The sequence below is a fragment of the Ammodytes marinus genome, assembly GCF_949987685.1.
Source record: "Ammodytes marinus genome assembly, chromosome: 3".
Lineage (NCBI taxonomy): Eukaryota > Metazoa > Chordata > Actinopteri > Uranoscopiformes > Ammodytidae > Ammodytes > Ammodytes marinus.
In genome coordinates, this window is record NC_137232.1 from 22,126,331 (window position 1) to 22,149,756 (window position 23,426).

Below are 23,426 nucleotides of genomic sequence, written 5' to 3' on the forward strand. Positions count from 1 at the left end.
GACCAGTTTTATTATTGATAGCGATTATTTACTTGCTTTTGTTTTGACAAAAAAAACTCTGAATAATGGCCATCACAATATTTACAAAAGTCTCCCAATGTGGTAACTTTTGTACAAACGGAAGTCCAAAACTAATTGATGCAATTTACAGAGTAATAAATCAAAGCAAACAATACTATATTTAAAGGGATTGAAACCATCACATTGGGTATTTTTTGATAATTTGACAGGCCTTTTTGGTCATATTAATGCTGGCACAATATATACATAGTTAATGTATGTCACAGTAACACTACTCATTTAAACCAGTCCTTTTTGGATATGAGACCTGAGTTTATTCTCATTGTCAATTTAATCCCCAGATGCGGTTTACAGACTCAATCAAGGAAGAAAAAGAAAATATATAGCTGTGGGCAGAAGAAATAATAGCAAAGTATTGGCAGTTTAGTCCATCAACATCAGGCTCGGCAGCTGAGTAGTATAACAAATTGCAGTGTTTGACACTGTTTGCTTGCCCTTACACAAATATGCATCTATCAGGTGTTTAGGTGTACCTCTTTTCAGAGCCGGCCCAAGCCTTCAGGTGGCCCTAAGCGAAATATGATTAGGGGACCCCTCTCCAATGTTAGCGCTGCTGAAACTATAGATCTTTGTTAAATATCATTCACACACCCAGTGTTTTCCGCTAGTGCCTCCACTGTGCGAAAATATTAGACAGCCGAGATTCAGACCCTCCTAGGGGGGTCCGGGGGTATGCCCCCCGGGAGAAGTGAAATGCATGAATCTGGTGCACTTTGAGAGGAAAATTATGAGGCTAAATCTGAGAAATTTTGTGTGAACAAATAATTTGGAGACACTGGGTCTGATTAATTAGAAGCTATTGAAGAAGGACACATGGATTTTCCATAAAAATATTAATATAAAATAAAATGTTATGGAGGGTCCTCTGGGTTGGGCTTGGAGCTCTTTTTCTTTTACGGGACATATTTCTCTGTAATATAATGAAAGCATTTAAGATTATTTTTTTTGCATTTTCAAGCTTTTTTATTAGATAGTACAGCGTTGAAATGGGGAGACGGAGAGAGAGAGGGGATGACCTGCAGTAAAGGTCCACGGGTCAGATTCGAACCCGCGACCACTGCAACGAAGGCCGGAGCCAATAGAGCTGTTAAGCGGAAGTGACGGAATTACGGGGCATGGGGCCTATCGGCTGAAAAAAAATGTATGGGAGTCTATGGAAAGTAATCTACTATTTTCTGGTCCCAGTCATTAAATGCCTTGGATTACATATATGTTTTGTATGGGTCTAAATGATAATTTTTCATGTGAAGAGTTTGACGGTATGTTGTATGACTATTCGTCTAACGGCTTTTGAAAAAATGTTACTGGAACAACTACAAGTCTTGTCGCCTCTGTGACGTCACCTCAACACATTCCCTCCACTTCTCGACTGACAGTGCTAATGCTAATGGCTGGCGTGGACAACGCCAACAATCTCCCCACTCGAGAAATTGAAACTCTCCACATGTCCACTTGTGTAGTGGTTTTCGCCACGGTGAAGACTTTTGTCTTGTCCTTGAAAGAAGGCAGTAAAGTGCATTATTGACACAGCCATGTTTCGGAGCTAAGCCGGTGCGAGTGGTGGTGACGTATATCATAAGCGTCAAGAGCAGCGAAGAGCCGTAGTCCACAAAAGCGCTCTGCACAAAACCTGACCGTATCCAGTTTATACTCGCTAAATTGTTCCATTCTTTGCACGAAAAAATACCATCTAAATCCATACAAAACATATGTGTAATCGAAGGCATTTCATGACTGGGACCAGAAAATAATACATTTCTTTCCATTGACTACCGTTGTAATTTTTCGAGCCGATAGGCCCCATGCCCCGGAAGTAAGAAACTTCCGCTTAACAGCTCTATATGGTACGCGCTCTATCCACTACGCCACCGGAGCACCCCAATGAATGCATTTAAACGCAGTGTGAGGAACTAAGCAGAAGAACTCTGTTGTCCAGCTACTGTATCTTTTTTTCACAGACAAGGCTGAAATAGGTTATAGACTATACACAGTGCATGGGCAACTGAGGGCAGCCCCATTTCCAATTGTTTTTAAATAAACTCAATACACACTGTGCATGGATGTGAACGTGACATGATCAGATAATTTCGGATTTCCTCCCAGATGAACTGATTACATTTTTAGGCTATTAATTATCTAGACCAAAACATTTTATTCCTTTTTTTGTATGATAACTCACATTTGCATAATATGATGTTAATATCTAACACACAAACTAAAAAAAGGGGGGGGGGGGCCCCCAGGCAGTCGGGGGCCCTAAGCGGCCGCTTAGTTCGCTTATGCCTCGGGCCGGCTCTGCCTCTTTTCCTATCATGTGAATCATTTCCCTGGTTGTGAAACCTGTTCAATTATCATACAATGTTTTTAAAATTCACCCAGACACTGCTCATCTACAGATTGCCATTTTGTCCAGTGTCCCTCTTACCCCCACACCCTTGGGATTTTTCTCATGGTTATAGCTTTCTTATTTATATCACCGCTGCAGCTTTTTTGTTGTCGTTTTTACTTGTCAGTCCTTCCTCTAAACGCCTCAACTTTCGCTTTCTATTTCCTTTAAGTCGCTTGTCTTCCGTGCTGCCAGCAGGTGTCACAGTTGGGCACTGTGACTTGTGCTTATATCCAAAGGTGAAGGTAAGGAGAAGTTTGGTTACGTCACTTTATTTTATTTTTAGGGTCCGTTGCCAAACGTGCTGAGAGATCATTGGTGCAGTTTGGTAACTATATTCAAGTTGAAGTGAGGATTTCCCACTTCTCCCCCAGTTTATGGGAAATGGGATGCAGTGTCATGATGCAACCAGGACAAATATTTTGCTTTCTCCTAAAGGCCGGTTTTGGCCCCAAGCTTTGGTTGCAAATACGTGCGTGTGATGGGATGTAGGGTAGGCTAATTTTGGTTGAAAATTGTTAAGAATATACAAATGAATCTGATGCATTGCTTAAGAAAAAAAAAAAGATTACCTAATGGAACAAAAAGTAATATTTTCTTGACTGTACTCTTGTACGTGATGAATATTTCAGTGAACATTATTACGTTCAGCTTGGTGAGGGCTGTTCCATGTTTGCCTGTAGCTGGGCGGGGGGTAGTTTCCCGACGGGGCGGTGACGTGAGGCTTAGGGGATTTCCACGCCCCGAGTCAGCCAATCAGAGCGAGGCTGCTGCGGAAACACAAAACTTAGGGAGGCAAAGCAAAGTAGGCAATCTTCTCCTCAGACATAATTCAACACATGGCTGATAAAGGGTCAGACTCATTTTCACGGATCGGCACACACACCCACCGACGGTTTCTAACCTGTCTTTACCAGAGCTGGTTTTAAAGAGAGAGACGCGTATTGATCTCGATTACCCTTAAAAGAAGACAAATACCGGAAATTATCCGGTTTGGAAATAATTCAAGGACACGACGACGTGAGTGTATGGTCTTTTAAGACTCCTCACAGGCGATGAAAGACATGGACCGCTTCAACGGGACTTCTGGTATGTTTCAAGCGTTAATCTTCAAACATATGCGTGTGGGCTTTATGTGTGTTCGCGCGGGTGAGCGAGGGGTTGACATCATCACCATGTGATTTGTCAGCGGAGCCAACACCCATCCCCGGGATCTGAGCACTGCTACCCGGCTCTCACCGCTCCGCTTAGTGTTGGTTTGACAGTTCATAATAACACTGACAGAGTGACAGTTGATTTTTCTGTTTGTCCTGCAGAGACGGGGGTTGCAGACTTCGGTGAGTATGGGCTCTTTGTTTTTAATTTATTGTAAGTATTATTGTTTCTGTTTTTGTTTTTACTTTTTGCCCCCAAAAAGACAAAGAGAGTCATGCATGTGAGGGTTAAGACTTTAAGGCAGAGTGTGTGACCTAAGGCGACCTCATGAAAAAGGAGAAGTAAGACAATTATTAGTAGCCTATTTCTCCTTCCTCATCTAGAGTTGTGATGTATCTGTGGTTAAGTCGCTCGAAGGTCCAACATTAAACATTGCAGATGACATATTAAAAAACAGTTTAAGAAAATCAAGCAAATGGCAATATAAAGCTGTCAATGTGTCTTTTAAAATAGGCTACTTACTGCATTTAAGGCTGCAACCTATTTTTATTTATTAATCCTCCTATTATTATTTGTATTACTATTATTCAGCCTCTGTAAAGTTAGAAAATAGTACAACATATAAATAAATAACCCTAAGACTACATATTCAAATGTATTGCAACCTGCAGATACATACATGCATAGAAATATAACAAACCATGACATTTGTTTAAGTTTTTGTCACATGTTGCCTTAATTGATTTATTTAATCATCACCTGATTATCCAAAGTTGTTACAGGCTATTTTCTCTATATTGTCAGAGAAATCAATGTTTATCTACATATTTTTGACTGCTATGTTAAAATGTTATACACCGTGGCTGCAGAAAACTCTAGTGTCTGTTGTGTAGGCAGGTGTCAGACACTGTGTAGACCTCAACCACAGATATAAATCCTTGTGCATGGTACAGACTACTGATGGTAACCATACCAACAGTGTATGTTTTACCACTTTTAACAACAGTTAACCAGTATTGATGCCTAACTTTGGATGATAACAGACTAGGAGTAAATGACACTTTAAAGTTCAGCTTGTAAAGGCAAAGTTTTTTTTAACTCACACTGCTAAAGCATCAAGCATGTAAAGTAAATACAGAAATTAATCATGTAAATAAAATAGAAAAACACAATGTCTCGATTTGCATAGTTTGCCATCTGATATCTGTTAAATAATATAACCTTTCTTTATAGACCTCATTCAAGAAATCCTCACAGAACATATAGGTCCCCTCCCTGGACCTCCTCGCCCTCCTGCTGAGCTCCCTGACCCCGCCAGGGTCCGACAGCCCATGCTAGTGGCAAGAGGCACAGGATATCAGGTTAGTGTGTCCAAATAACAACCAAGGGGGTGTTCATGCAGTGTGATAAATGTGTACTACTGTAGTCATGTGTGTTGTTTGGGTCTCTGGTGCAGGTGTCAGATGTGGGTTTGTGGCCATTTTGGGGAAAACATGGCAGCAGTAGGCTTTGACAATATATATATCTGCAGCCCTAGACTACACACATGTTGTTGGCAAGTGACTTGAGTAATTGATCTGGGCAGGTACAAATGTTCACATATCGGTGTGATTCGTCAGTTATTTTGTCATGTTGCCTTCATTCTGCTTTTTTAAAGCTGGTTAATATATAACTTGATGACAAAGGAAGCTTCAGTTGGACTTCATCTCTGCTAGAATATAAAAATACTTTTTTTAAAGGATTACTGTAAATGTAGAAGACACTGCAGTTTAGTGCATGTAGCCTGCAGACGGTCTGGTGTTTTGTTGTTGTACAGTCAGGCAGCCAGGCCGCTCTTACGGTAAAGCACGTGGTTTACAGACAGCGGGGAGATCCTAATTGCTGTAAACTGATAAGACTGTTGTTGTGACGCTGTAGCCGACACAGACAGGTTATGAAGAAGGGGTCAAGGGAAACCGCTGATGTTTTTATCCGGCGTGTGCGTGTGTGCGTGCGTGTGTGTGTGCGCGTGTGTGTGTGTGTGTAAAAGTATTTGCTGCGCGTGATAGAGGCTGACACACCTCCTCTGCATGCTTTCTCTGGGAGGATGTTGAGAGGGAGAGGAGGAGGTTGGAAGAACCGTAATGTGACTCCTACTTTCAGTTTGCTAGCCCTCTCTGTTTACTAGCCAAACCCACTGTGGGTTGAGAGGTCGCATACTTCGCCCCGCGCCGCTTCTCCAATTGGTCGATTCAGATCATATTGAGCCGACTTCCTATTTCCTGTTCGTTGGCTTTTGTTAAGCTCTGGTGTTTTAAGACTAAAAGGTATGCCCCGGCTAACACGCTTGCAGACCCACACACACACACACACACACACACTTCTTTGACAAAAGACATCTGTGGCTCGACAGGATATTGTGAAACATGACCTCATGCAGAGGCAACAGCCAGATCTCTACATCGATGGTTCTCTCAGCTTGATTAACTGCTACACAGGCGACAAAGAGGCAAACTTCTATCCTTCTTTGTTCCCTGCAGGTTTGAATCATTCATCTGTTGTTGAACTGACGCTCCAGATAGACTTTTAATTGTGAGTGTTTCTTGTGAAGTTAATACTTTATAAGTATTATACTTTTTTTTTTTACTTTTACGTGGAAGCCAAACTCAGGGGCCTAACCTGGCAGAAATTGTTGAGTAAAGACAGGGAGTAAAATCTGCACCGTGTGATGTATTCAAAGTGTGAGTGGGAACAGAAAAGCTTGGTGTTCTGCGGTGTTACAGAAAAATAAGACAATAACATACACAAGGAGGAGTCAAAGAGCACATTGTTTATTGCTGATACAAAGCACATGTATGTACGACAAACACGCATTGACTCAGTTTTGCTGCTTTGTTTCACTGCAGCCCTGATGCAGAAAGCTTCACCTACAGTGATGTCTGCTATAATGGATGACAGACATCTGGTTCTTGTGTTCTTTACTTTAGAAAAACTGATGTTCAATGTTTATGTGTGTTGGGAGTTGATGTTATTTCCTAATGCTACAGGGAAGCCTATAGCCATTAGTTGCACTTAGACCTTTTACTTAATTAAAAGTGCAATAACAAGTGTGCTAAAATATCCTAAATACAAATAAAATTCTTTACATTCAAAATGTATCATCAGTGAAATATATTCAGTATCAAAAGTGCTGGTTCTTCGGGGAAATCTTACCTGTAATGTTATAACATGACTTAGCTAGTTTTAACTAAATATGTACAGTACGGTCCAGTCCAGTGGCTCACAACCTGGGGGCCAATGAAATTATTAATGGGGTAGAAAAGAGGAAGTCTCTATTGCATTTCAGGGACTTTTTGAAACATGAAATGGGACCCCAACTAGACACTGGACTCAAAACAGTTAGACTTCAGATGGTCACTGGTTAGATATTAAACAGGGTCACCAAATGTTTTCATGTAAAATCCTAATCTCAGAAAATGTAACTTTGTGGATAATTTAACAGCAGAAGAGAATATGGTTAAAAGTTGCCGTCTGTTGAAAATATCTTGATGAATGTTTCTCTTTAGTAACATGTTAAGAAACGTTGATGGAAGTTTGGTTGATTGTGGTCACCACAATCATTTCAAGAGTTTATCTTGTAATCATTATTTCAGATGACAAGACATGTCATCTGAGACTTCTGTCCCTAACGTAAGGACGGAAGCGGAAGACGCAGTCTTTCTGTGTTGTTTTTCTATGAGGAAATTAAATAGATGAAACTGTATGAACCTTTTAGAGCACTGTAGACTCCATAGTTAATGATTCCATCCTTAATTGTGATTTGTTTTGTCTGCTTATTATTGCGCTGCAGTCTTTGGTAGGTCTCTGCTGCATAATACTTTCCTAACCTGATAAATAAAACAAAAAGTTACATCAAGTGTTGTCATTTTGTGTCCACCACAGCCAGCGTGCGCCTTCCCTCAGCCCTTGCAGCAGGCGTGCGGCTCCAGGGAGATGGCTCATCCTTCGGGCTCCTCTCGCCGAGGTCGAGCCTCCTCCTGTCTGCTGGGCTCCAGGAGCTCGGGGGGCGTTCCCTCTCAGAGCCGGGGAGACGACACACACATGCTGGAGCGTATCCTGGACAATCCCAAACTGGTGGTGGTGGAGGAGCCCAAGGAGAGAGGCATGAGGTTTCGCTACGAGTGTGAGGGACGCTCGGCCGGCAGCATCCTGGGGTCGTCCAGCACCGAAACCAGCAAGACTCAGCCTGCCATCGAGGTAGATTCACAATACAGTTGAACTTGGGTCTCAGACCTTAAAGGGGGGTTTACTAGCTCTCAGAGAGACAGTTTGAGGTTTTTAACCACAGCTGATTTTGTTTGGTATGAACACAACAACCCCCTAAGTCGACCAGTGAAGATGGGCGGAGCTGGAAGAATGTGGGTTGCTAAGAGTAAATTAGAAAGTCCCCACAAATCCCAGCCCAAAGTGTGGTCAAAAACAGGGGGTTTATCCCCTGTCTGCACACAAACAAACACTCCTACTATACACTCACACTCATATTCACCCCCTTGTATTAAAGTTTAAAAAAAGTAAGTAAAAGACATGCTTAATATTTGTATTGGTCAGGTCAATTTCTTCCTGGTGAAACTGGTACTTCAGGCACTGATGATCAGGTTTCTTTAAAAATGGGAAAGCATTATTAAACATTGATAACAATTTTATGTAGAAAAGCTAGTAGTTAGAATATTAATATCTATGGTAAATGAATGCAAAAATACAGCATGAAGAACACAAAAAAGGCTTTTGATTGGCAGTTATTCTGAATTGCTTGGCCCTTCTCCTCAGGCAGCATCTGCTGCATATTTAAATTTCTATTTACTCCAATTTTCTCACTTTTCAGAACGTGATGGCTCCCTCCATTTTTTAATCAAAGGGATGAAATCATCATGTTGCAACTAGTCCTAAATAACAGAATAACAGAAACAAGATGTATGTCTGATGTGTTTAATGCTGCCTTGTATTTCTCTGTCTTCATCTTCCTTCAACTCTCTCATCTCACTGTCCCATTCCCTCTTTCAGATTCAGGGTCCCATTGACCGATTAAAGAGGGTCACAGTCACCGCTTCCTTGGTGACTAAAGACCCCCCACACCGGCCTCACCCCCACTGCCTTGTGGGTAAAGACTGCCCGGACGGTTCAGGAATCTGCGTGGTCACGTTCAATCCTCACAGCAACCGACGTCACAGGTGCACATCTGTCTCTCAGACTTTTACCATTAAAACATGTTTCAAGCCTTTTTCACATTCTCCCAATGATCATAAAAAATGACGTGATAAAATGTCTTTCTTCTTTATTTTTACGTTTCGCATTTGCAGCTTTGCTAACCTTGGTATCCAGTGTGTAAGGAGGAAGGAGCTTGATGTTTCACTTGCCAAGAGAAGAAGCCAAAATATTGACCCCTTTCAAAGTAAGATGGATACACACCGGAACTTGATATTAACATTGTCATCTCTCTATAAATCCAAATAAATAAAGGATGAAACTGTTTTTTTCTTCCAATTGAAACAGACCTCATGACTGATCTTTTGGCTTTTTATTCCCCAGTCGGTCACTCGAAGGGCATTGAGGACATGGACATGAATGCTGTTCGTCTGTGTTTTCAGTGTGAGCTTGAGTGGGAAGACAGCAGAAAAGACACTCTAAGCCCAGTGCTGTCCAACCCCATCTATGACAAGAGTAAGACATTGGCAAAAACATACACTTGTGACTCCTGATCACAGTATGACAGAATAGCTTTTTCCTATTTCTCACTCATTCTTTTAATGTTTTTTTTAAATGTCTTATATCACAGAGGCCACAACTACATCTCAGCTAAAGATCAGCTGTTTGAATCAGAACAGAGGATCCTGCATCGGCAAGACGGAGATCTACATGTTGTGCGATAAGGTGCAGAAAGGTAAGAGGATCACTGAGCTTTATGTCCAGAGTAAATGGGACGAGCTCAGTTTTCACAGCAAGAGTTGGGTCATACTCTGCTGCATCAGATACATACCAGACCAAACCTATCAGACTAAATAATAAAATAAACAAGCAATAAGATAGGCCAAAGATTACACACAGATCATTTATTCTTCATCATCTTATTCTCATTTTTCCCCCCTTGCTTTAGCTAGCTAGCTTTGTTTGCACATAGACTTGCCTTCTTGCGCTGCCTTGGAAACTCCTGTATAAAAATGGTGTTTGTCACATGGCCGAACTAGAATAGCTGGTTTTTATTGCTAGTGTCAACATAAAAACAATTGTGCCTCACCACATTGGTATTAACGGCAGGGTTTTTGCAGTAAAATGTGTTTTCTGTTATTTTTCTACCCCTGTAGAATGAAAGATGCACATCATTAATTAAAAAATTATAATAATAATAATAATAATAAATTAAGCTTTGGTTGAACAATCTTTTGCTTGTTTGTGTAATCTATAACCTCAAATGTTGAAATTATTTAATTTGAATGATCCACAGATGACATCGAGATCATCTTCAGGCACGGGTCGTGGAAGGGGAGCGGCGAGTTTGCCCAGACCGACGTGCACCGGCAGATCGCCATCGTGTTCAAGACGCCTCCCTACCAGGACCAGGACCTTACAGAGGAGGTGGAAGTCAGCGTAGTCCTGCGGCGCCTCTCAGATCAGATGGAGAGCGAGCCAATCCACTTTACATACCTGCCACACAACCCGGGTGAGTTGGGCCGGACAGCACTGGGTTATTATCTTGGATGGCTACTGTCTGTCTGCTAAAATGGTTTAAAATGTATTTTTACTGTCAGATAATTGGGAAGCAAGATCCAAAAGCAGGAGATTCATTTCTGAATTGTCCTCATTTCAGATCCATATGAGGTGAAGCGGAAGAGAAAGATAAAGTCGGACATCAGTTTCAGAGAGAAATCGTGTGCGACAGGTGAGGATTGAACCTTGTCCTTTCTTTTACTTCCGTTTGGATTTGATGTTATTCATGTTGGCTTTTTCCCATATTTAAAATAGAATAAGGTGGAGGCAAGTAGTAACAGCCTTTGTCACAGCTGACATTTTGACTGGTTGTAGCTGGAAAAGCTGAGGTGTTACAAAAAACATTAACGATTGACAATGGGTTTTTTTATCAATCGCACCTTGTGTTTAACCCACACAGAATGCTTTAAAAGGAGTCAGCCGTTCTGGAGAACGCTTGTTTTCAAAATCACTATTTTGTCAAAATCAGTGAATATCTCATCATGATCTGCTACCTGTCCATACTGTGTGTACACTGATTTTTTTTTTTTTGGGGGGGGGGGGGGTTCATACACAGCCTAAGATATGTAAACTGGTATGTAAACAAATTGGGCCCAACATGACAGTTTACAGTTTTCATCGCTCACACAGTACGGACAGGTAGCAGATATTGAGGAGATTTTCACTGATTTTGACAACAAGTATTCTCCAGAATCATTGACCTTTAATCGCTTCAATGCACATGGATGGTGCTCAACTCTTGAAATAACAAATCACATGGAATGATCCAGGTATAAAGTTCACTGCGTAATAACTGAACTTGCTTCATATTTCTAACTGGTATTTACTTTCTCTGTAACACAATCCGCAGAAAGTGCACCTGCAGCAGAGCTGCCTTTCCACTTCCCGCCGCTTCCAACGATGATGTCTCAGGACGACAGGCTTTGTGCTGCCCAGCCCGGGACCTCTGCTTCAGGGGAAATGTGTTACAACGAACCCCAGGACTCTAACAATGGCGCAGATGCGACAGCGACGGCCATCTTCAATCAGTTGCTGGATATGCCTCTAATATGGGAAGCGATATCTGACCCGAGCCTTGCATCATCCTTGCCCGCTGGCTTTGAGCAGGGGCCCGACGCAAGCGCCATGTTTTCCAACGTAGACATGAACTTTAACCAGAACTTTGGCTCCTTCACTCAGGACTTTTCCCAGTACAGTGACTTCCAGTTCAACATGCTCGTCAACGAGAACCAGACGCCGCAGACGGAGGCACAGGACAGCCCCTCCAACATGGTGCAGGTGAAGACGGAAGAGGAGCAATGAGGACGGGATAGTTAGGATAAATGTATCATGTTACTCTCTTACAGAACCCTCTCCGTCCACTGGTGGCTCTCTCATGTCTGTACGGTAACTATGAAGCTGATGCCAGCAGTCGGTTAGCTTAGCTTTGTGCAAAGACTGGGTTTTTTAAAGAGGACCTATTATACTACTTTTCTGGTCTTAATTTCTTGTTTTACACTGCTATAGAGCAACCTGACACGAATCACATCACTCCGTTGTGATTGGTTACCTTCCTTCCGGAACACTTTCAGTGGCGGGAAGCGCGAGCATGGACCTATAAGGGCGCGAGGCAGACGCGAACAGGGAAGTGACAGCATTACCACATGGAAACATCCGCGTGGTCACGTTACAAATTTTTATGCGACGTCACAAATTATGAAAGGGTAGACCGCTTTGAAGACGTGACTTCTCGACTGGCTAGAATAGTGTTTAGTGCTCTGCACAGACACCCCAGACGGTCAGCAGGGAATACGTCGAAATGCATGTAAGTCATTATTTGATAATTTAGTATGGTTAAGCATGACTATGAATCATCATAACAACGTTTATAGGTCATAAAAGTCAAAAAGCATCATAGGTCCTCTTTAAGAACAATGAAACAAACGCCATGTAACTTGTCTAACAGGTACTGCTAGCCACATGTAATGTGTTTACCAGGTACTGTTAGCCACATTTGGTTACCCTTGGACAGAGCCACACTCACTGTTTCACCATTTTCAGTCTTTGTGCTAAGCTTCAGCTTCATATTTAACAAACAAGTGGTGTTTATGAACTTCTCATCCAACCCTCGGCAAGAATGCGAATAAGATTATTGTTGCCATAATGTCACACCTTTCCTAGGGTTTACAGCCGGATGAGATTATGTTGTCCCAAAAGGCCTCCTTTGCTCTGGCTGCTTGCACTATATGCAATGTGTTTGACTCATTTTGTTTCACAAGTCGTCTCTGTTGCCCTCTCACTAAGCCCATATCTTTATCTGTGTCCATAGGCCTTGCTGGTCGAGGCTTAAGCAACCAGGTGCAGGTTATCATTCCTAAATTAAATGCTGCTAGCATTGCTCTTAAGGCTTAAGTTCAGAAGAAAGTGATTCTCACAGTCAGCGTGGAGCTTCAAAAGAGAACTCATAAAACTTTGTAACCTGGGAACAATGAAAACCCTGTCATAAATCGCTGTCTATCGAAGTAAATCATTGATAAGGCAAGACTTAAATATTATGTTTCTGAATGGTTTGTCTTGTTTTTGCTACAACATGAATTTGGGGAAATCGACCTTCCTTCTATTAGTGATTTTCATTGTGAATGGCCTTTTAGTTGTTTCAGATTTGTTCTTCACATTGCTCTTGTCTGTTATTACTCTCTGTTGCTGTTGCCGTCGCAAACAGCTGGCTTGTTTAATATTTAATCGACCTAAATGCAATAGAAACCAGTCCTCCTCATAATAGCTCTGTGTGTCAAGTTTCTTTTGTTCTGCAGTTTCACTCTTGTGCTGAGCATTCCTGTCATGAGTCCAAGACCGCCCCCTTTGCCATATTACAGTAGTGTAAATATTTCCAAAAAAAATAAAATGTCAGTGTGTTATTTTTGTCTTTTCCTTACTTCCTCTGAAACTGGCTGCTGCTGTCCATTAGACATCAAAAGAAAACCAGAGTTTAAACTGTGACAAAAAAGAGATGTAGATACTTTGGAACGTGACCTCTCTCCAGCTGCCTACACACATTCCTAACCCGCTTGCTCACTTATAAAAACAATGAACCTTGGCAACAACAAGTCACAGAGACAATCTTGAACGACTCATTTGCCCAAGAATATTAGAGAGAAAAGCTCGGATTTTGTCTGTTGTTCACGATTTTAGTCATAGCATCACAAAGACTATTCTGTCACATTTTACAGTAATCTGGGTTGAAAAAAATCTCTAAATGTGTGTGGTCTGCAGATATTTTTGTCAGGCCTTATTGAGGAACTTGTAACGCCACTTCAGCAAAATTTCATGGATTGGGAAATTTACACCACTATCTAACCTTCATTTTAAAAGGTTAGTGTCTTCTTCTGTTAGCGTCCAAATAAAGGTGTTACAGCACATTTATATCGTTTTTTGGGTTGGAGTCTACCATGGATACACATTCACCAGTGGGGAAACGTCCATCATATGTTCCTAGAGGCCAAAATAGCATCTTTGAAGGGATTTGTTTTGTCTCACCAACCGTCTGAAAACCAAAAACATACAATTTATAATAATAGCCTAGAAAACACTAAATCAGATTTGAGAAGTTAGAAATAATTCATATGTTGCATATTCATTTAGAGCTTATTTAAGTGATTGGTGAACTAAAAGTTCCACTTTGTTCACTATCAAACTCACAAAAGAAAACTTTCTTTTCCTGAACAGTAAACGGTCAATAGAAGTGTCATTTTATATTTAACACACACTTAGGCAGGTGTTACCTTTTTTCTGGGCCGTCATTGTTGACTTGAACTGAATGGCTATTTCAGTTTCTGGGAAACTCCACACTGGGCTGATTTCCAAAGCCTTTTATCTAGTGTACACCCAGAGATACACATTATTATTTCCTGTGAAATGGTACCACTATTCCCCACTGCTAGGACTAGTCTGGACATGCCCACACTATCAGTTTGAACACATGGCCATCTCCCTGCTAAAAGGCAGGAAAAACCATGGTTCAATAAAAACTTAAAGCCTCATCAAAGCGTGTATTTACTGAATTCAGCTGTAACCCAGCCTTATTTAACACCTGTAGGTGTAAGTATTAGGTAATTCAGGATCACTATAGTGTTTGCTCCCAAAACCTTAGTCACACTGAGGGGAATGTGTCTTAAAAACTTCAGAGACTGTTTAATTTGTTTCTTTGATATTAATTTGTTTTATGGTGGACTGGACAACACTCCAAGGTTGCAGGTATTTTATAACACAGAGTTAAGATTTGGCAGATGGATAAAAGGAAGTGAGGGAGCCCAAATTCAGAGAATATACGCCGGAGACTTTCCCAGTTGTGACACTTAATTATTTTACTGTGGTTATTCTATCAGGCTAATGTAATGTTCTTGATTTAATCAAATACCACTTTCAGACTGCACCTCAGCTTTCAGGTTTGCGGAGGTGTCAGTTGGTTTGGGGAGACTCTGGGGAATACTGAGCACACAGGTTGAGTCATGACTCATGTGTGGTGGAAATTAGGAAATATGGTACTATTGTGATACAGAAAGATTTAATCACCAAGCTTGCACACATTTTTATAACCACAGGAAAAGGGATGTTTAACTGTCACTTGCATCACCCACACAAAATCACATCGGCTTTCCGTTCAAATTTAGTGGGAGCACACCAACATAGTCAGGTGATCAACATTTTTTACCAGGCGCTTACTGATAAATCACACACATTTAGACTCAAATATAATATGCTGTCTTCATCATCATAGTGTCATGTCATTTTATATTAATATATGTGATATATTACGTTTCCTGGAATTAACATGGGGAGGGGGCGGGGGAAGATTATCTGAAGGTCAAACATTTATGTAGTCATTCTTATAACTCTACTGTACGCTCTTTTTTTTAAGATATTTTTTTGGCATTTTATTGCTTTATTGATAGTGTAGAGACAGAGTTCAAATGGGGCAGAGAGGGGAGAGACATGCAGAGAACGACCACGGGCTGGAATCGAACCCGGGTCCGCTGCTGGCCGAGGCCCATGGGGGGACGCCCTACCAACTGAGCTAAGGGCGCCCCCACGCTACTGTACTTATTAATTAAAGGAAGACAGGAAATATTCTGTGGTCGCTGTTTTTGAAATACCCGTAAATGATTTACAATAAGCAGATTAACACTTTCTGAGGCCCTTATAATGCCAATGTATTAAGGTTAAACATAAATGTATAATACATATGCTAACAGTATGGTGTTAAGTAGGAACACAACATCCTAACTAAACATAAAGCACATGCTGGGAGTTTTGCAGGTCATCAACCAAGGTAACATTCATATGTTGACCATATGATAACTATAAGAGGTCAGGTGATCACATGCCATGAAATGAATGTGTCTAGAACATGTCATGCCAATAGGGTTGTTAAAAATTAACTTAGTTTGTTGTGTATGATGTTCTGCATGTATGTTTTGGGATCCAGGGCAACTTATCAACTACTGATTGTGTCAATATCAAAGTTTGAGACATGTCAGAGCAAACATGACAATATATTATAGATAAATTAATATTGTGTGGGCTGGAAAGGAACCTGCAAGGAGGCAGTTACCATAATCAATATTGACACGAGAAAAGACGAACAGGGAAAAGATAGAAATTATCTGGAAACATCAGATGAAAACTGCTGACAAATGATTAGTAGGATAAATGGGACTCGTATATCATTATCATGGAGGGAAGTTTCACGTAAACTAACTAGATTAAACACAGATTTCTCTACACAGCCTGGTTTGAAATTACAAAATTGAGGTCACACGTGTCAAATTTTTTAATTTTAGCTCAGCGGAAAGAAGAGGAACCAGAAGATCCAGTTGTTCCTCTTAAATCACCAAATTTGGCACTTTATGCTTTTGTTAATATGATTGATATGCTAATCACTGTATGAAAGGGTAATTCCACTATGTGGCTGTATTTATACAAGAAGTGAATCTTTCCATTTACAGGTGCAAGCCGTAATTTTTTTTGGCATCTGTTGCCAGGTTACGACGACACCCACGGGAGTCCCCACACCAGTCGGGACTCCCCATCTTACAATAATAATCTGCAACCACAAAGTGACACAACACCACAAACAACTGACACTAACCAGACAAGGAGAGGTGAAAGCGAAACCAGGCAGGAACAGCTTCTTTTTTTTTCTTCACTTTGTCATTTTTCCACTGCACCACTTCTTTGCACCATACAAGGACGTTAGCTGCTGTGTTCACGACACGTGCAGAATTGTTGTTTGTTATGAGAGTTTGTTTAGATGGCAGTAAGACAGTTCATCTCTAACAAGAAAATACTGAGAAAAACCACAGTATTTTCACAGATCTAGAAGCTACTTAAATATGTTATGTGGTAAAATGGTGGGCTTGGTTCATTTCTGGAGTTCTTTCATAACATAACAAAAAAAAATGGATAAAGCCAACACATTTCAAACTCTTATTCTATTAAATGGTGACTTTACTCATTTAAAGCATTTTGGCTCCATCTATTGGGTACAATCAGACCTGGCATGTCCTGGGTTTAAAGAACAGCCTCAAAAAGGTTGTACAACACATATTCAGCTGGTACTACAAAGGGCTTAGAGGAACAGAGTTGATGATAAGAATAACTACAATGTAAGAGTTCTGCATGCATAAGCACAATCTAACAAACAAATATGTTACATATATTTCCAAATAAAGGAAATTAAAATTAAATATTTGTCTGTTAGATGTAGCAATAGGCATGGCATGTTAAGTGTAGCTTAGCAAGACTGGAGGAAAGTTACTTCTCAAAACCGAAGAAATAGTAGCCTGGCATTTCCAGACCTGCCACTACGCGCTGGCAAATTAAATTTGCTGCGCCAGGGTCTGGATTTCCAGGCTAAAGAAATAGACCACCGTAATGGCAAATCCAAATTTTTAACACTTTGATTTTTGTACATATGAAACAAATGAAATGAAATGTGTTAACAGATCTTTTTAGGTGCTGGTAGACAGGTTTTGTTACCATTGGAAGGAGTGAGGTTAGCAGTTTCCTCCTGTTCCCAGTCTTTATATTAAACTAGGCTACCAGCTTCTGGTGCCAGATTCATATTAACTGTGCCATCATGAACCTGGTATCAGTCTTCTCCTCTCTTATTTTAGCCAACTTTCTTTGGCTTATAAGACAAGTCATCTCACCTAAAGTCATTCAGTCAATCAGGGAATTAAACAATTTAACTTTTGGAGAACAGATGAGTAGAAAGACTCCAAGATTATGAAAAAAATCTTTAATTAATTTAACATATATATCACAGCTGCTCAGTTTTTACACTGATGGAGGCTTCTCCTTTAACTCCTAAAAGTTCTAGTGCTTGGAATCTTAAATGCAAGAGAAAATATATAAGAATTAATCCCAACATGAACCTTGTCATTTGTGTCCCTCCCACTTTTGTGTCGCTCCCAGATGGAAACTGTAGGAACTCCTCCCGGGTGTTCAAGCGTTCCGGAAAATGTGACTTCCACCACCATCTGCAGAGGCTTGACAGTTTAATCCTACTGAAGTCTTCAGTCTGAAAAGCTGCCTCTGGTCCTGCTCGTACGCTTCAGGTCCTCACTCCTTCTCTATGAGGTGCGGGGCTGAAAGCTTTTGGATGTACAGCTCCTTCACCAGCTCGTCCACACAGGCCTTAAACAGAGGCTCCGGCTCCTGGGAAACAAGAGTAAAAGATTATATAATACCTTACATCTTTCAGGGGTATGTGATTTGGTTACAGTGGATTAGAGATGTAAAATATATAAATCTATCGCAAGAGATAAGCCAAGCCTGTGATTTCACTCGAATTTACTGGGTTATCTCCCGGATATGATGTCATATGCGAATGCGAGTAAGGCTTTTGTCACCTTGTGCTCCAGCTGCCTCTGTTTCTCCACGGCCTCCTCTAGACTCAGACCCAACCACTCTGCCTGCTCTTCTGGGATCTCAAACTGCTGCTCCAACAGAAAAACAACCAGGGAATTGATTTCTTGTACAGTTTAACATTGAGGTTACTTTTTTATTTAAATAAATAAAGCCACATACCTTGTATTTGTTGTAAACCTTTTCCCTCTTGACCGGGTCTTCGGGGTAAAGCTCTGTGTCTTTGCGTGCCAGGCGAAGCAGCATGGCCCTCTTCAGGTCCATGCCCAGCTTGGAGTTCAGGTCTTCCTTTGGCGTCTGAGAAAAGTTTAGAAGAGGAGATAATTAGAGTCATTAAAAAAAGCCCTACAGAAAATGTCATTTTGTCACACAGTTGCAGTGCTCTCTTACTCTTAGAATATAAAAGTCGAATCCGTAGGCTTCATCCATGAGGCCTAGAGCACGTGCTGTGACCGTGATGGTGAACTTGTGGTTGAGGATCTCGCTGTACAACTCTCTCTTGAACAGCTGTGGTTTCCATGTTTTCCTCAGACGAGTTGACATCTACAGAGAGAAAAAGAGAGAGACAATTCAGAAAAATCAATAAAAGGGCTTTGTTGCTAAGCTACCATCAGAAATCATTAAAGGAAATAGATCAGTTAACAACATATATATATTTTCATTTCACCTGTCATGCTGGGTCATCTCACTACAGTTGAACAAAAGAAAGTAAGAAACAATTTTGAAGACTCACCTTGTCGTTGTTGGCGTATCTATAGCCCGATACCCAGCCCTCTCCTGCCCACAGGCCGTCCTGGGAATGTGGAGGGTAGAAGATGGGGATGGGGACATCCTGGACCCGTTCTTTGTGCCCTGTCTTGGGGTTGGCTCTGTACTGGACTCCCAGAGGCTTCCAATGCACAGGGGTAGGTTCACTTTTCTGCTCGAGGGACTTGAGGTAGTGTTTGGGGAGCCGAGCGTAGATACCCTGTTTCAGTTTCACGGCGTCCCAGATTTTGGCAGGGAATTTATGAAGAAGAGGCATAGCGGACTGTGTTTTCAAGTCAAACCTGGAAAAGACTGAATAAAGGTAAATGTTAAGAAGATAAAACAAACAACAACAGAAACAACACTTAAATTAAGTGAAAGAGTTCTTCCACATATCAGAGCTGCAGTGAAACCTTCTTCGTACTTTTGGTTTGGCAAGTAATGCAACTTGCCAAACAGAACATTTGATTAACTAGAGATTCACAATGGTTGACTGAAAGAAAATACTTAATTTCATTACAAAGACAAGTTATTTTCCTCATTTATAAAGGGGAAATTTGTAGCCAAAGCTTTGGAAATGTTTAAAACTTCCAGTTTATGGCAGTTTTATTCATTACAGACAGAATATTTTGTCTTCAGATCAAACCAAGTAATTCCAAGTCATAAGTAATGAATATATTACATTATTGTTAGTCTGTCTACTTCACAATTGTCCCATGCGTAAATCCACATTAGATTAGTCATCTTTAGATTAGAAAAGGTGGAAGTAACGAGTTATTAGGATTTTACTTGACTAATGACAATTGAATTAATAATTAGCGTTAGAGATATACCCTTATAAACACACCACAAACCACCCAACCAAGTGTTTGTACTTTGCTGTAGGTTTGCTGCGTCTCTGTTTGCTTTTGATCATACAAAACACAACTATTATGTTCAATATGACACCAGCTGAAATTCAGATTGTATTTAGGGGTGCATATTACCAAACACGTTTGTAATTAATCAAATCTCCACGAAGTCATTTGCCAGTGCCACAGACATAACCTAGGGCATTTGGGGGCTCTGATGGTCTAGTTCCAAGGGCAGATTCCCTGTTGGTATTTCACTGTTTTGATAACTTTCTTCGAATAAATTAACTGTTTCAGTAAGTACTTTCACTGTGGAAAGTGTGCATTGGTAATTGCTTAGAACAGACAAACAAATTGAAATGGTACTATTAAACCTGATAAAATGATAAGAGACAATAACATAACTTAAAAAACTATAAGTGCAGATGAGGAGTTTCAGACAGCTGGTTACTTTGTAGTCCTTTAATTAAAATATAATCATTTACAAAAACAAAAACCTTCATAAGGTTACTTAGCACATGCTAACAACTCGTAGGCTATATAGGTTACACCAGTATGTTTGGCTAAACAAGGCTTTTGCGGGTCTAATGTATCGCTGAAGAAGCTTTTAAAAGTCTCTCTTACAAGGTTTTGAGAAAAACAGTGATCTTCGCCGAATAAAGGTTGAGTTTTATCCACGTTTATCCAAAACATCAAGCAGGCAAGGACATCATGCTTCTACTGCACAGCAGCCGCATTCATCGACCCGCCCACACCAAGGGAGAAAGATGATTGGATGGAGGACAGCACATTCTTGCAGATGATTGGCTCTCAGTCTGCCAATCAATGTTTTTATTCCGGGTAAAACGGAAACAAGAGAAGAGAAAAAAAACACCGAACAATAAAATTATTTATCCCATGGACCTATGAAACATTGATATCAAAAACATTCTTAACCAAATACTACATAAGACAAAAATGTAATAATATCTGCCCATATATGCTACTGTTTCAGTAACCTTGATGAAGAATAAGAAAAAAATGCCCTTTTTTTGTATTGTGATAGTGAAGTGCCACGACAGGAAGTCTTGAGAGGTTTAAACATGGGTTTAAAGGTTTGAAGAGAAAACATTTTTAAAGAATGAAGGAAATGAAACACAATATGCAACATCTATGATGTGATGAACTCTATGATGGTGATCTAGCTGCAGCACAAATGTCAACTGATGGATATTTTCGACGATTGTATCCTCCGACTTTCGCCCGAAAGGTGGAATTGAACCACTCTGCCGCTAAGCAGCTACAGGTTTGAAGCCTGCACCCCGGACCACCGAGGCTCATCCGGGCAATGTAACATTGTCTGCAAGGTTTCCTTATAGTTGATACTAGTGCGAGCTGTCTAACTCGCGGTGTCACTATAATTGACTAAACTTAGTTTGTAGGCTATTCTCTAAAGGCAGCTCATGTGAACACAATCCTGTGCTTTGATGGGTGTCCTAAAGTACTTTTATGTCAAATACACACTAAAAAGAGGAACCGTCTGTGCTGCATTATGCTTATCAGGCGCAATGTGATTGGCTGTCTGAAAATATAAAGGTCGATCCACATTGGTTCAGCACCATGGACCTATTATAAGAGCACAGGTAAGAGATATATGCCTATGGATAACAATAAAACGAAGACAAATCCCTGTGGGGTATGTCTGATACTGAGCACCTACAGGAGAAAAGACACAGCTGATATCAGTAATGGCTGCATTGCATTTAGATGTGCCAGTGTCATAGGCAGTGGCGTTTCTAAGTGTAAAAAACAGGTGGGGCTCACACCAAAGAGTGGGGTCTGCCCCCCCCCCCCCCAGGAAAAATTTGAGCTTAAAAGACACCGTTTCTCGCATTCTGGCGATTTTATAAACACAAAATTAGTTGTTCACTTCTTGGCAAGACGTGGATAGTTGGCACAGCCTGACAGCCAATGAAATTGCAGCACTATCCCCTGCTGACTTATGGGCCAAATCACTCAAAGTTTGTAGGTTCAAATCCCAGTTCAGACAAAAGATGAAGTTTAGAACTTCAGAATAAATAACTTAAATTCATTGTGTGGACATAAAACACTAAACCAAAACTACACTGGACATTTAAATGCAGAATTACATCAAGGCTATCAACCAATAATATTAAAAACCTTTGACATTATGTTTAACATGTTTAAAATGCAGCTACTTTTTAACTACTAATGCATTTAATAATCAGTAAACATTATTTACTTGACACAGACAAATGGATCAAATGTGTTGTTTATTAAAAAATCTTCACAACAATGACAGCTAGATTTCAACAAACAAATAGTCACACAATAAAAAGACTTTTAATTAACTGCATCGAATCCTTCGACACATTATATGAAATACTCGCTGATACATTATTAAGAGGCTATAAAATAAAGAATCCACATCAGGTTGAAATAAAGTAGCTGCACAGGAGTAATGATTCATTACATTAAAAAAGACAATTTTCAAATATAAGATCTTCTGTGTAAAGATTTAGCTTGTCCCAATACATGATGTCCTGCTACATCCTGTTGTAAGTTTCAGTGTGCAAACCAGCAGCTTTATGGAGGTTCTGACCTACATCCTCTACACAGCGGAAGTCACATCACATGGACTGAGCCTCCCAGTGAAAACCAACAGCAATTCGAGGGATATACAAGCAACAGAGTCAAGTCCAAGGCATGATGTTATAATGACATATAGAAGTATAAGTTCTTCCCAATTGTAGCATACTGCATGCACACTATGTACTCTTTATGGTCAGCTGCAGTATGTACAATAGAAAAAAAAATGCATGAAAAAAAAAAGAAAAAAGAAAAAATATATATATAGGGGAAGGTGGGGTGATTTGTGCAACTTTTTACTCAAAGTGATTTTAAAGTGAGGCCTTGACAGTTATGTCTCCAACTCAAATATGTACATATATTTCAGGATGTTGTGCATCCCTGGCAATAAAAACTTTGGATCTGGAATAAACTGTTTAAGAAATATAGCTTTCGGAAAAAAAGTTGTCTTGTCATTGTGTCACAATGACAAAGTCACCATCATCATCTTTCTGGCCATCTGAACTCTCATCAGTGGTGTCGTTAAGTGGAATTGAGATGTCACTCTCTCCTGAGCTACTGTAGACTATCACTTTCTTTTGGTGACCAGCGTATACAGCCATGCCACTGGCACAACTCTCAGAAATGTACTTTGCACTAGTTGCTCCGTGCTTGTGGAACCAACTGCCACCTGACAAATGTGATTCCCCCTACATTTCTGCCTTTAAATCAAGGCTCAAAACCCATATGTACACCCTGGTGTTTCCTCCCCATTAACCTCTGCACTACTTACTTACCTCTGCACTACTATCTGTGTTTATGTGGATGTATGGGCTTTACGTCTTTTATTTTGGTTATTGTTATTTTACCTTCATTGTTTACCTACTGAATGCACTATGTACAGCACTTTGGACAGTGCAAACTGTCATAAATGTGCTTTTATAAATACATTTTACTTACTTACTTACTTATAACTCACCCAGGCCCTT

General features: G+C 40.5%; 2 protein-coding genes across 3 annotated transcripts; one reads left to right on the plus strand and one right to left on the minus strand.

The window, feature by feature from the left end:
* The first annotated feature begins 3,288 nt into the window (after window positions 1-3,288).
* relb (v-rel avian reticuloendotheliosis viral oncogene homolog B) lies at window positions 3,289-13,241 on the plus strand. 2 transcript variants are annotated; one of them, XM_080053785.1, is made up of 11 exons: window positions 3,289-3,556; window positions 3,784-3,804; window positions 4,856-4,983; window positions 7,544-7,858; window positions 8,663-8,829; window positions 8,959-9,050; window positions 9,188-9,319; window positions 9,435-9,539; window positions 10,101-10,316; window positions 10,464-10,535; window positions 11,214-13,241. In XM_080053785.1, the coding sequence occupies exons 1-11, from the start codon at window positions 3,523-3,525 to the stop codon at window positions 11,663-11,665; spliced, it is 1,734 nt and encodes a 577-aa protein (XP_079909911.1). In that variant the 5' UTR covers window positions 3,289-3,522; the 3' UTR covers window positions 11,666-13,241. The 2 variants fall into 2 exon arrangements, with proteins under 2 accessions (XP_079909911.1, XP_079909912.1); XM_080053786.1 differs by lacking the exons at window positions 3,289-3,556; window positions 3,784-3,804; window positions 4,856-4,983 and adding an exon at window positions 5,999-6,193.
* Window positions 13,242-17,670: 4,429 nt separating this feature from the next.
* mrpl28 (mitochondrial ribosomal protein L28) lies at window positions 17,671-20,615 on the minus strand. Its single transcript, XM_080024987.1, has 6 exons — window positions 20,494-20,615; window positions 19,005-19,330; window positions 18,662-18,814; window positions 18,434-18,568; window positions 18,256-18,342; window positions 17,671-18,061 (listed from the first exon to the last, which is right to left on the minus strand). The coding sequence occupies exons 2-6, from the start codon at window positions 19,293-19,295 to the stop codon at window positions 17,966-17,968; spliced, it is 762 nt and encodes a 253-aa protein (XP_079881113.1). The 5' UTR covers window positions 19,296-19,330; window positions 20,494-20,615; the 3' UTR covers window positions 17,671-17,965.
* Between the last annotated feature and the right edge of the window lie 2,811 nt (window positions 20,616-23,426).

Excerpts from the sequence above, each read along its gene's own strand:
- relb (XM_080053785.1), top strand. The coding sequence starts at position 3,523 with ATGAAAGACATGGACCGCTTCAACGGGACTTCTG. Across the intron at positions 9,320-9,434 it reads CAACCCCATCTATGACAAGA|AGGCCACAACTACATCTCAG; the intron begins GTAAGACATTGG and ends CTTATATCACAG. Across the intron at positions 10,317-10,463 it reads ATACCTGCCACACAACCCGG|ATCCATATGAGGTGAAGCGG; the intron begins GTGAGTTGGGCC and ends TCCTCATTTCAG.
- mrpl28 (XM_080024987.1), bottom strand. The coding sequence starts at position 19,295 with ATGCCTCTTCTTCATAAATTCCCTGCCAAAATCTGGGACGCCGTGAAA. Across the intron at positions 18,569-18,661 it reads TCGACTTTTATATTCTAAGA|ACGCCAAAGGAAGACCTGAA; the intron begins GTAAGAGAGCAC and ends AACTTTTCTCAG. Across the intron at positions 18,343-18,433 it reads AGGTTTACAACAAATACAAG|CAGTTTGAGATCCCAGAAGA; the intron begins GTATGTGGCTTT and ends CTGTTGGAGCAG.